The sequence below is a fragment of the Hibiscus syriacus genome, unplaced genomic scaffold (genome assembly GCF_006381635.1).
Source record: "Hibiscus syriacus cultivar Baekdansim isolate YM2019G1 unplaced genomic scaffold, ASM638163v2 tig00006213_pilon, whole genome shotgun sequence".
Classification (NCBI taxonomy): Eukaryota; Viridiplantae; Streptophyta; class Magnoliopsida; order Malvales; family Malvaceae; genus Hibiscus; species Hibiscus syriacus.
Window position 1 is genome coordinate 169247 of NW_024062087.1, and position 14447 is coordinate 183693.

Genomic DNA, 14447 nt, shown 5'->3' on the forward strand with positions numbered 1-14447 from the left:
AGTGATTCTAACTTCCGGCATTCTATCGGCATGTTGAAGATCCGTGTTTCTCTGCTTGATAAGATTATCCAGTATCTCTGAATAATATCTGTAAACACTAGCGTGTTCCCTAATCACATGAATATTTTATCTGATTTTCGATTTGAATTATGTTCAGATACCTGACCTAGATTCTATTCTGATTTATGATATGGATTCTATTCTGATATCTTATCTGAATTCTGTTTTGATTTATGATATATCCATTTATTGACGGAAAAATGTTTTATTGGGGGGCTATTATTGGAGGAAGTATATTTGCAGGCTAATCGGCTTTGTGCTCAGGGCCTTATTGGTTGTGCAAGGTGTATGGTTATGGGGAACCTACACAAACATATTGTGAAAGGATGGGGGTAGTGTTCATGTTTTAAAAATTAAAAATGTGTTTTAAAAAGATCTGTATCTTTTTACTGGTTTTATGGGAACACACTAGATAACCTATTCTGACCTCCTCAACTCAGTCATCAAAAATATTTCCCTGAACTAAACGCTTGCTATCTGTTACTACCTAAAATATCCGTAGAATCTTCGCTCAGTATAAAGATCTATAGATGTCTAAACCAATAAAGAAATATATGTTTATCTGTATCTGTACATTCTTCAGCATAATCTGGTAGTTCTGTATTACTGAGCTTTCCAAAGCTCACTCTCTATTACTCACCTTTTCAGGTTAAAAGGATTGAACCAGTACAACTATCGACATCAGTAAGGGAGTTCTTCCGGCGTTGCTTGCAGAGTATAGTACATGTGATTAGGGGGCATATAGGTTGTATTTTGTTTTATATACGAGTCTGAAAAAATATATTTTATTTTTTAATACTGGTAAAATTTACTTTTGTATTTACAAATGATTTTATGATTTTACATGTTTTAATAAAAGTTTTCAATTTTTCTGAGATTTTTACGGTGGGTCGCTCCAGTGGCCATAATGTGACACCCCATATCATATCGGGTTACCCTCATTGGTCTAAGGGGGTTACAAAAAAAGGATAAGCCATTTATTGTTGGTGTAGCTTTTGAAATGATGACATCACCGGTCCATGTAAAGAAACACAAAATGATCTCATCCCTTGATTAGCTTTCATCTAAGAGCCATCATCTCTTCAATATTTGTCAAACAAACACAACCCATGTGAGCCGTTGATGGAGGGTTATATCCGACGGCTAGCAGCTTGCCACGTCACCCATCCAAGTGAAGAAGCACAAATGAATCTAAACCTGACTTAATCAAACATGCCCATATTTAAATTTCCAAACTTAAATTTCCAAATTTAATTAACTTGTCAAACAAGATCACTTTGGATTCTTTGATTTCTTTATTTGGAAAAAATGTCAAGACTTTAGTTAATTTTTAATTAAAATGTCTATATCTGATCAATTTTATGATATATGTTATATATTGTTTAATAATTGTTTGGCAAACTCTTAATTATAATTTAACTATTAGGTATTAGTTGCTATTATTTTAACTTTATAAAAAAGGTTCTTGACTTGTAAATTAAGTTGGATTTTATAATCACAATTCTTCAACCATTAATTACTATTATTATTATTATTATTATTATTATTATTATTATATTATTATATTATAAATATTATTTATGAGCCCAATGCTGCTCAAACCCTAGTGTACCATTTCCTTGGTACCCACCGATTTTTTTGGTGGGAGAGATTTTTTTAGTTTGAATTTCAAAAAAGGATAAAGCATTTATTGTTGGTGTAGCTTTTGAGGTAATGACATCACCAATCCATGTAAAGAAACACAAAATGATCTCATCCCTTAATTAGCTTTGATTCAAGGACCATCATCTCTTCAATCCTTGTCAAACAAACACAACCCATGTGAACCATTGACGAAGGGTTAGATCCAAGGGTTAGGAGCTTACAACGTCATCCATCCAAGTGAAGAAGCACAAATGAATCCAAACCCGCCTTAATCAAACATGTCCATATTTAAATTTCCAAATTTCTTGTCAAACAATATCACATTTGGATTCTTTAATTTCTTTATTTGGAAAAATGTCAAGACTATTGTGAATTGTTAATTAAAATGTCTATATCTGATCAATTTTATGGTATATGTTATATATTGTTTAAGAATTGTTTGGGAAACTGTTAGATATAATTTATGTATTAGGTGTTAGTTGCTATTATTTTAACTTTATGAAAAAAAGTTCTTGACTTGTGAATTAAGTTGGATTCGATATCCAACGATTTTTTATATTAATTTGATATAAAATGTATATATTTTAATCAAACGTTTTAAATGTTAATATATTTTTTAATTTAGAGTGCATTATTTTTATGTAATGAAAGATTATTCAAGTAATCTAAATTTTGAAATGACTTTATTTGATTTGATTTGGCAACATTATCGTATGATAATAGGAATATAAAATTAAACTCATTCAATAGCCTCGATGGTCGAAGTGAGTGTTATTTTCCTTTGAGAATTTGTGTTCAAGTAGCTGAGTTTGCAGAGTGCACATGCATTATCAATAACTAAAAAAATCTTGAACATATGTTATTTTATAATTACTCTAGACTATTAAAATAATAAAATAATAGTAATATAAAACTTTTAATAGTTGACCAAGTTTAGGGATAGATAGATAATATATTACCTCTAATTTCTTGGATAATGTTAGGTTCTATGAAAATACTATTGATATTTAGATAAATTTGTCCTTCAAAATTATAAATTTTATTAACCTGGTCATTTAAGTCAAATGAAATATTAAATGAAAAAAATTGGATCACGAATTACACACATATATATGCATATATTGATAATACAGCTTAATTATATTAATGGTATTTGAAATTATTTTTAAATATTTTTATATTAATTACACTAATAACATGATAAATTTAAAATTTAGGTTGAGTCCAATAAAAATAGTTTTACAAATGGTCTATCATATATTTTAATTTAGGGTTTGTTGGTTTCACTAGAAATAAATTTTGAAAAATAACTTTTGAACCATGATTTAGATATTTTGAAAAATAACCTTTGAAAATTATTTTCTGGTGCTTAGTTGATGTTGTATAAAATATTTGTTGTTGTTTGGTAAATTTTTTAAATAGATATTAGGGATTATGGTTTGATTTGAGGTTGTCTACGATGACTCCTCTTGTATTCTTCTTCTCTTGACATTGGTGAATTTTCTCCTCTTCTGCCTGTGGTTTTTCCTGAAAGAGGTTTTCACGTAAAAACTTGGTGTCTCTTTTATTAGGCGATCATTATGCATATCGTTATCTTCTAACAAATTAGATTTGTAACACCATTTCACCGATGTGGGTGACCTGATTCGATCCAAGGTGTCACATTATGGCCACTGGAGCGACCCACAATAAAAATCCAAGATAAATTTAAAATTTTTGTTAATCCATTTAACCGTAAAATAATTTATAGATAAAATATAAGTTCTGAAAATCATTTATATATTAAAATAAAATCCTCTAATATCCAATAGTAAAACAAGTTTCAAACTCGAATATAAACAGAACACAACCTACATGCTCCCAATTAGATGCACTATACTCCGCAAGCAACGCCGGTGGAACCCGTTTACTGATGTCGGTATAAGCACAAAATCAAACTCTTTAACTTGAAATGGCAAGTAATAGAATGAGCTTTGGAAAGCTCAGTAATACAAAACTACGAGATGAATGCAATAAGTCATTGGTGTATGGTAAAGCATAGATTTCCTGGACATCATTAGATTCTATCGATGATTTCAGATTTCATTAGCTATGTCTTCAGTTACAAAGAGGGATTGACGGTCCGAAGGAAGTATTCACAGAGACATATTCAGAAGATTAAATTGAGGAGTCTAGTGTGTTCCAACAAAATAGAGAAATGTATACAAATCCTTTAAAAACATTAGTAGTTTAAAACATATTTCAAAACCACAATAATACCCTCAAACCGAACACCGATATGCAGTTCCCCATAACTGCATCCATAAGGACTTACCCTAGGCACACAGCAAATGAGCCACCCTAAGGGAGTACCTTGAGGCTTGTGGGCCTACCCAAGGGTCTCCTTATGTCTGTAAGGAATTACCAGCTTGATCAAAGCTGAACCTCCATACCCAGTATATATCAGATTGAGCAGTAACTTTAATATCAAAATCATGATACAGTAGAATGTTGTAAAATGACAATGTGGTTATTTAAATCTGATGAATGCCCTCCATCCGTACACCAAAATACAATCCCCTACTAAGGGAGTGCCTTGGGGGCTTAGAGCCTACCTAAGGAATACCTTAGGTCCGTAAGGAATTACCAGCTTGATCAGAGTTGAACCTTCATACTCTAGCCTACCCAGATAGTGTCCCAATAAAACAGTTCAAGTAGTAACCAATAGATTCCATGATCTTAAAACGATAATAAAATGAAAATGTAAACATCATACATTGTAACAGAATAAACATTAAGCATCTAATTTGACTGGAAAAGGTTTTAAACACTTAAAATAAATAAAATATAATTTAAACACTTATTTTTTTATTAAGATCCAAAAATATGAGAAATAGTTCCAAACCAAACTATATTACTTTTATTTTATTCCCAATACATGCATTTTTTTATTAGGCTTATATCACAAATATATACCTAAAGTATATCATCTTTATCATTCAAATACATATAAAGTATTTTCTTGTCAAAGTAAGTATCTAAACTTATATTTTTGGTAAAAAAAGGCACTTAAAGTATTTTTTTAGTCAAAATAGGTATTAAAAATCCAATCTTTTTTACATAAGTACCTAAAATATTCTTTAATTAATGTCATGTGTCAACTGTTTTACAACTTAGATGAAAAAGATTAAATACTTTAAGTACCTATTTTGACCAACAAATATTTTAGGTACTTATTTTGACCAAAAGGATAAGTTTAATTACTTACTTTGACAAAAAATATTTTAGATACTTGGATGAAAAATGGTATACTTTAATTACTTATTTGTAATATAAACTTTTTACTATTCACTGGGGAACCACCACTAGATCATATGCAGGGAAGAAGTGGCAAACTTCGGATTCCCCTGGATTAAGCCCCAGACGAATGAGTGCTTTACTCTCGACACTCCATGGGGAGCTATCCATGTGACAAAGGAAAACGGCATCCACCCAATCACCGTTCTCACCTCTGAGGGAAACCATGAACAATTTGTTATCAGTATTCACTTGGAAATGGCAATAGTACACTGCATAAGGATATGGCTCTGCATGACATGGTATCACCTTTCCAGTTAATATCTCTTTCGATTCCATTATAGTATAGTTTTGGAGAGTTGGAGTCGAGCTCGAAATAAGAGACGATCTTACGATACGGATGTCCGAGTCAGATCCGATGATGCCACGGGCATAATTGGTCAGGGATTCGAAAGAGGTAAGACAGGCCGTGGCCTCTCCTGCGGGGGGATCCCTCTCACAGAACTTAAGAGTCTGCTCTATTGCCGTGGCTTGCTTGGAACCAGGGAAGACGGAGAAGTATCGATGAAGCTCGGGAATGGCCTTGGATGAGAAAGGAATGTGATGGGTTTTTTCTCTTGGAAGGAATTGGTAAGGGGATAGATCTTTTATGTAGGGAAAAGAGACTGGTATCGTTTTCCCGACCTGAATATCCTTCATGACAGTAAACGTGGGATCATAATTGGCCAGGCTTACTGTATTCATGTGGAAGTGTGATGAGGAATGACCATCGTCTTCTTTTTGATCAACCAAATCCATGCTGGGGAGTCGCAGAACATTGGAGGATACACCAGGATCAAGCTGCCAGAAAAAAAATTGATTAATATACATCATCGTTGATCAATGATCCGTTTTAGGAACAAACTCATAATTTTATGTTAGGGAGTTAACTTCGAACATTTTAGAGGATGAACTTTAATTATTAATAGAAATACAAAGAAAATATCTAAATTATACGAGAACTTAAAATTTTCAAGACTTCGATTAATTCATTCTTGATTCTAATATATTATGAGAAACACAATATCTTAAGATCATAAGATGCACAAAGTGTATTTGAAGAATAATTACCGTGAGAAAAAGTAGAAGGAAGATGCAAGTAACAAATTCATTGCCCATTCTTTCTTCAAATTTGTCCACCCTTTCACCTTTGTTCTCCGTTTATAAAGGAGTGAGCTGATTTCGGATGGTACGAATGAAAAACACAAAAGGGTAAACTATCAAAATGGTCACTTTTGTTTCGTAAGTATCCCCTTTTGATCATTGAATTTTAAAAAATAATATTCTTGTCACTTATGTTATCAATTTATAATTTTTTGTCACTTGTGTAGTTGTGTTATCGATTTATAATGTTTTAATCAATATAACGTTAAATGTGGTTAGTTTGATGATGTGGTACATTATTTTAAAAAGAGTGTAATTTTTAATTTGAGGTTAATTTTAAATTTAATCCTTAAACTTTACGTAAAATACTAATTTGACCCATAACTTTAAATACCATTTTATCTCTAAATTATTTTTGGAACGTTACCGTTTTATTAAGTTTTGGTCAGTTAGACGTTGGGCCGTAAACGAGCCGATTTGAGCTCGACTCGAAAACTCGCAAGCTAAAAATTATCAAGCTCAGCTCAAACTCGAAATATAATATTGAAACTCGACTCGAACTTGAAAAGGCTCGAACTCGAAAAGGCTCGAACTCATAAAAATTTCAGGAGCTCGATTGAAGCTCGAACTCAAACTCGAATTTGAACCTACAAAAATCTTATATTCATTTAAAAATATATTTTTAAAAATTTATAATTATCAATAATGTATTTTTAATATATTTTTAATAATGTAATTTTAAAATATCTAAAATTATAATATAACATTTTTTTCGAGTAGCTTGCGAGCTTTTCGAATCGAGTATTAAGTAGCTCGTTTTAGCTCGTTAAGAAGTCGAGTCGGGTTTGAGCCCGAGTCGAGTTCATTCGATTCGAGTGTTGATCGAGATTTGACTGAGTCAATCTCGAGTAGCTTGCGATCTGTCTCGTCTCATTTATAACCCTACTTAGACGTTAAATGTCATTAGTTTGATAACGTGACACATTAATAAAATGATTTCATTTTATAATCTATCTCTTCTTCTTGGTAGCTTGATCTAAGGTAAGAACTTTTTTGTCCAACATTCCTAGTCCAAGTTTACAAAGATAAAGATTATAATCTCCTCACTTAAAACTTCAATTCAAGCTCTCTTTCTATAAGTTTGGCCATGGTGAGGGTTTATAATAGATTTTAGAACCCTTGAACTTAATCAACCAATTTTGACTAGATTTCAGTATCTAGGAAGTTTTTATGACTTCTTTTCAAGTTCATAGATAAGTTAATAACTCATTTCTTGCTTGTTGATTAGTGAGAGAAGTGGGACAAAGCTCCAAAGATAAGAACAATGAAAAATTTGTGTTTGGTTAAGCTAAGAGAGATTCTAGCTGCTTTGGAGTAATGTATCACACTTCTAACTCATCTATAACACTTGTAGATCAACATGTGTAGCTTGTTTGCTTGTATAAATGCATGTAGTATAATGTGTACATTTTGCATGGGTATTGGTTTGAGAAGGATTTGATGTTATTATGCATAAAAATGATGGATTATGGCCTATATGATTCTCGTAAGCTTTAAACATCACCAGTAGTCCTTAGATATGTGATTGGGGAGAGTTGGGAAGGGATTCTCATAAAAAAAAACAAGATATTTGTGTTCTTGAGTAATGATACTAAATGATCTAATATTGTTCATACGAGGGTCAAGATTTGAGATGTTGGTTGGATAGTTTCGATACAATGTTCTTGAGGTATCAATAATGTACGTCGAGTGTCGCTACCAAAGGTAGTGATATCAATACATGGTTTATTTTTCAAACTTCATGGCTTAAATTGATATTGATACTTAGGGTTAGTATTGGTACCATCAGGTGAGTATCAATACTCTGGATATGGGTATTTATATTGGGTCTATTTTTGCAAATTTTGAGAGCTATTTTGGTATTGATACATCTGAAGGGTAGTATTAAAACTTGTGTGGAAGAATCAATACCATGGGTATTAAATTGAACTTTATGGAGTTATCAGGTACCGATACTTAGGGTAAGTATTGATACCTTAGGTTTGGTATCAATACCCAAAGGAAGGTATCGATATCACTTTGGAGGAATAGTTAGAAAACTTTGTTTTAATGAAAGACTTGATCGCTTGTAAATGTATATGCTAAGGCAAGCAATTTTGTGCAAGTATACACAGTTGAATCAAGTAATAAAGGGTAAGTGAGTTATCGTCTCCTCATGGATTGGTAGGGATTTTGATGTTTCACCACAACTAGAACTAGGTGTCACGAGCTAGTTCCTGAATTCTTGTCAAAATAGAAAAACAATTAGCAATGGATTATACGAACATGTGTCAAAGCGTTACTAAAGCAAAAGAATATTATGAAGTATGGTTGTAGAAAAGTTTGGTCGAGGTAAAGTAAATATGCAAAAGTAACAATTTAAAATAGACAAGGCAAAGAAAAGTGTTGATTCAAAATAACCTCACATATTCAGACTTTTCACAGAGCACTCAGGTTAGTCTTTTGCTATGACAATAAATTATTCTAAGTTTGGAAGGATTTGTTATGATATGTTTAGGCTGCCTGACATGATTACTGAGTATTCTAAGACAGTTGCTATGGCAATACTACTCAGCGTAAACTACAACCCTTGGTTTGTCAGACTGTTGTTATAGCAATATTCCTCAGTGTGAACTATAGTCGTTGTTTATCCCACTCAAGCGTCTATCTCTTTTAGTCTATTGAAACCTTCTCCTTATCTCTAAGGTAGGCAGGTTAGAACATCACCATCCCAAATCCATTCCATTGTTCACGTAGATTTGTCTTAATTCTCTCGAATCTAAGAATCAATTTCTAGAAAAGCGACAATCTCTCAAAAGCTCTTACAATGTCCAACAGTGTTTCACCTAAGCACCAGGCAATCTCTCGAAAGCTCTTACAATGTCAAGGTAAAATATTGAAACAATGAACAAAAAAGACATAAGAAAAATCATAATGCATCATTCATAAACCATAAAATAATTATCTCGGCAAAAAAAAACCAACACCAAGTAAAGCAATTCATGGTGTTGCCAAAGACTCATCCAAGATTATCATCATTTAATACAAAACCCATAAAAATTAAAAAATTTAGAACAAAGAAAGAACGAATCCCAAAATAGGGGGTTCTACAGTGACATCTCTGACCAACACCTCGTCTGCTCTGGCGGCCAGCCTCTCTCGAGGCCTGACCGCCACTCTACTATAGCCTGGCTATGGAGGACACCAAGGATGGTGGGTTGGAGAATGGTGGAAGGTAATGCACTGCAGCTGTTTACTCCACGCCTCAAGTAAATTTTCTTCTTTGCCTCCTTTTTTTGATGGTTGTGACTGGGTATTTATTAAGAGAATTTTCCTAGGGTTTTGCATAATTAAATATTCCCTAAATATCCGTGTTAAATTGTCCAAGCTATAGATGGAAAGGCGGCTGGATATTGTAAGAATCTTGGGGGCTTGATTGCACGTGAGGTCAGTCGTACAGCTGGCAGGTGACATAAGCAATTCGTCAGATTCGCTTCAGACTTGTAAGATAAATATGTTCCTCACTGTCTTTGTCTTCTCTGTTCCACTGGCCCTTGCAAAATATATTATCACGACTGAAATGTTCCTCCTAAGTCAATTCCTGCACACACAATCCACAAAAGCTCTTTCTCCTCAACAGCATCAGTCACACCAAATAAATCTTGCCTAGGCAAAACGTATCCACCATATGCAATTATAACCTAAATGCAACTAAATGCAACTTATATTCTATGACAACATTGTTTATACGAGCAATAACTTAAGTAAAAAGACTAAAAAATAGAGTCTTTTTATGGAGTTATCATGTACTGATACTTAGGGTAAGTATTGATACCTTAGGTTTGGTATCAATACCAAAAGGTAGGTATCGATACCAACTTGGAGGAAAGGTTAGAAAACTTTGTTTCAATGAAATACTTGAGTAAGAAGTTTAGAGATGTCTTGAACACTATTAAAAGCTTGAAAGTGGAAACATTGATTAAATGTATGCGATTAAACATAAGAATATTATGAGGTAAGATTCTATTAGACTTATGCGTTTGTTTAACACTCGGGAAACGTTAAGGACACCCAAGTTATTTGTGTATGAAAATCATCTTGTTTGTATGATAAATATTTGAATATATCCAAATTAGTATTATGGTATATATAATGCTAGTCAGATGTTACTCCAATGTTCATGTTACCCAAACTTATCTAGAATACTCTAGAGAAATAGACTACTCACGTATTAGATGTTGATGCTATGTGACCTAGATCTTATCTATAGTACCTTTATCATAAGCTAGAGGGGTGTGAGTCTCGTGATGCTAAATGACCTCGGACTACATCATGATGCTTAGTTATGTTTTGTACGCGTGATGCATATATATTGTTAATAACTATACTTGTTGTCATGCTAATATGATGAATGCATGTAGTATAGTAGAGTTATTTGTGCGACACTAAGCTCATCAGTTCAAAGTTTGAAATATGTTTCCGTCCACATGTTCTTATGTGGAAAGTCGATGAACTTATCGTTGGATTCGAGATTTCATATTGATCGAGCTATTAGAATACGTCTTGGATATTGTCATAGGGTATGCATTATTCATTGACTTTATGTATATTTGAGTGGTAACTTTGTTTTGATATATTTATTATTATATTTTGGGATGTAATGTTTGGAGCTTCCCTTCCAAAACTTAATGCTTGTGGATATTAAACTTATGATTATGGTTATGACTATTATATTGAGTAAATGGTTTAAAAAATGATTAATCACTTTGATGGTTTCACGTGACACTTAATCCTTCAGATTCGAGGTGGATCATATTAGATTATTTTATATATTCATAAAGGATGCTTGAAAGTAGAACATAGATGATCGGTGACGAAGAAGGTGAAGAGAGAGCCAACACAAGGGGTTAGAGTTTCTGCAAAGATGAAGAAAAACATATTGCAAAAGATAAATTTAAAACTTGTCTCTATGTTGTTTTAGATTTACAAAAAGGTTCCTAATTAGTATTTTATCTAAAATTTGGAGGTTAAATTAAAAATTAAACCATTTTATTAATGTGCCACATCACATCCTAACGACATTCAACGTTCAAGTGACCAAAATTTAAGAAAATGATAATGTAAGTGATCAAAATTTAATAAATGATAACGTAAGTGACCAAAATTTAATAAAATGATAATGTAAGTGACCAAAACTTGTTAAACAATATTTCATTTTGATTCTTTTTTCATTTCTCCATTTGACTAAAATAGTTTCAAGTTTCTTAGTCCCATATTTTATTTAATCTCGGTTGGTGGTGCAGGGGTGAGGTAGCAGCATGGGCTGCTGTGAAGCTGCAACCGGCGGATATTGAGGGATTTACTTCCCTCATTTTTTTGGTCTTAAACATATTAGTAAAATTGGCGATGACATATTCCGTATGCCATAATCAGTAATAATTAAATTTTAATTGTAATGATTGAAGATTGTATATCATATTTATAAGATTAAATAATAGATAATAATTTCCATCTAATACTTAATTTATTATTATAAATCGTCACTTGTCTAATATATTATTTAATAACTAAAAAGATTTATCTTTTACTCCAAAGTCATATACTAATATAATGGGTCAAACATTATACACGTGATGTAATATAATATTTCTAATAGTGGACAAAGTTCAGGAATACAATCATAATCTTATTACCTCTTATTACCGCAGAAAATGAAGAGCTTCAAGACTGTCAACTTCAAGAATGACGTTTTTAAAACCAGCTTCCCAAGCCAATAAGAGACCAATGTAAGCACCCCAATGTTCAAGATTGTCAAATATTCAAGCAAGATTTCATTTTGATTTTATGAGAGTAATAATATTTAGACAATTTCATCCAATAAATTTATTGATTTTATCAACTCAAACATTTAAACCAAATAAAATGGCAAACTAAAAAAATTAAATCACTAATTAGACATATATACATATATAAAATATATTGGTAATATAATAAATTATATGAATAGCGTGTAAATTATTATTTTTTAAAATCATTGACTTTATTAATTACATTCATTATATGTTAATTGTAAAATTAAGGTAGGGTCCAATGAAAAGAGCTTTATGAATTGTCCTATCATATACTCCAATTCAGAGTCCACTTGTTATTAAAAAATAAATTTTGAAAAATAATTATATACCCCAAAACATTATTAAGAGATAGAAGTTTCTTAATTTATTAATGATTGAAAATTGTATGTCATAATTACAAGATTAACTAATAGATAATAATTATCTAATACATTTTTCAATAGTGTGTAACGTTTACAAAGTAATATATGTTTATAATTTTACTTAATCATTGACAATGCACATACATCTTGAAGACGTAACTGTTCAAACATAAAATCTCAAAAGAGAACAACACTCCCTTAACCACTGAGGCATCTCAATAGGCTCAATTGTCATCTAATATATTTCTTTAATAGTTTGAGGTGATTACAAGATAATATATGTTCATAACTTTTTTAATCTATTTGACAACACACTCCAAACGTAACTGCTTAAATCTAATTTTTTTTAGAAATAAGAACCTTTAACTATTGAATTCACTTAATAAGTTAATTATCATCTAATACTTTTGTTATTATTAAATTTCTCACTTGTATAATAGGTAGTCCTATATATAACTATGTATTAATGGTGCATCATATATATAATCTTATATTTTATTTAATCTTGTTTGATATTACACATTGTATGCGATCACAAGTGATAACTACAATTTTAATGATTGAAGAGTGTATATCATAATTACAAGATTAGATAATAGATAATAATTGCCGCCTAATACTTAAGTTATTGTTAAAAATTGTCACTTGTATCATATTATTTAATAAATAAAAGTATTTATCTTTTACCCCACAATCATTAAAATAACTTGTCAAATATTCAAGAAAGATTTCATTTTGATTTTTTTCTCTATTAGACTAAAACTGTATCATATTACTTTTATGCTTAGTATTATTATTGTTGTTGTAATATAAAGGAGGATACGGATTTTAGACATTTATGAACGATATATGAATATTTTAGACATTGCATGAAAATATATTTTATTTAATTTATTTAAATATTGTATAAATATATTTTGAATCAAATTTAATAGGAATAAAATATGCTTAGAATCTGTACCCAAAAAAACTGCTTCGACTTATTTCCATCCCTATGCTTGAAAACCTACCTTAATCAAACATATCCATATTTAAATTTCCAAATTTAATTAACTTGTCAAACAAGATCTCATTTGGATTCTTTGATTTCTTTATTTGGAAAAAAATGTCAAGACTTTTGTTAATTTTTAATTAAAATGTCTATATCTGATAAATTTTATGATATATGTTATATATTGTTTAAGAATTTTTTGGGAAACTATTAGTTATAATTTAAGTATTAGGAGTTAGTTGTTATTATTTTAAGTTTATAAAAAAGGTTATGGACTTGTGAATTAAGTTGGATTCTATAATCAGCATTTTTCAACCATTAAATATTATTATTATTATTATAAAATATTATTATTATTATTATTATTTACATATAAAACCAGGCCTAATGTTTAAACCCTAGTGTACCATTTCCTGGGTAGTCGCCGATTCTTTTGGCGGGTGAGATATTTTTGGTTTGAATTTCAAAAAATGATAAGACACTTATTGTTGGTGTAGCTTTTGAGGTGATGACAACACCAGTCCATGTAAAGAAACACAAAATGATCTCATCCCTTGATTAGTTTCATCCAAGAGCCATAATCTCTTCAATCCTTGTCAAACAAAGACAACCCATGTGAGCCATTGATGGAGGGTTAGATCCAAGGGCTAGGAACTTTCCACGTCACCCATCCATGTGAAGAAGCACAAATGAATCTAAACCCGCCTTAATCAAACATGCCCATATTTAAATTTCCAAATTTAATTAACTTGTCAAGCAATATCACATTTGAATTCTTTGATTTCTTTATTTGGAAAAAATGTCAAGACTTTAGTTAATTTTTAGTTAAAATGTTTATATCTGATCAATTTTATGATGTATGTTATATATTGTTTAAGAATTGTTTGGGAAACTATTAGTTATAATTTAAGTAGTAGGTGTTAGTTGCTATTATTTTAACTTTATAAAAAAGGTTCTTGACTTGTGAATTGAGTTGGATTTTATAATCACCATTCTTCGACCATTAAATATTATTATTATTATTATAAAATATTATTATTATTATTATTATTATTATTTACATGCAAAACCGAGCCCAAT

The 14447-nt window shown here is 31.0% G+C and overlaps 1 protein-coding gene across 1 annotated transcript; it reads right to left on the minus strand.

Moving 5' to 3' along the window:
- Positions 1 to 4809: 4809 nt before the first annotated feature.
- LOC120200582 (BURP domain-containing protein 3-like) lies at positions 4810 to 6180 on the minus strand. The gene is made up of 2 exons (XM_039201379.1): positions 6091 to 6180; positions 4810 to 5820 (listed from the first exon to the last, which is right to left on the minus strand). The coding sequence occupies exons 1-2, from the start codon at positions 6136 to 6138 to the stop codon at positions 5032 to 5034; spliced, it is 837 nt and encodes a 278-aa protein (XP_039057310.1). The 5' UTR covers positions 6139 to 6180; the 3' UTR covers positions 4810 to 5031.
- Between the last annotated feature and the right edge of the window lie 8267 nt (positions 6181 to 14447).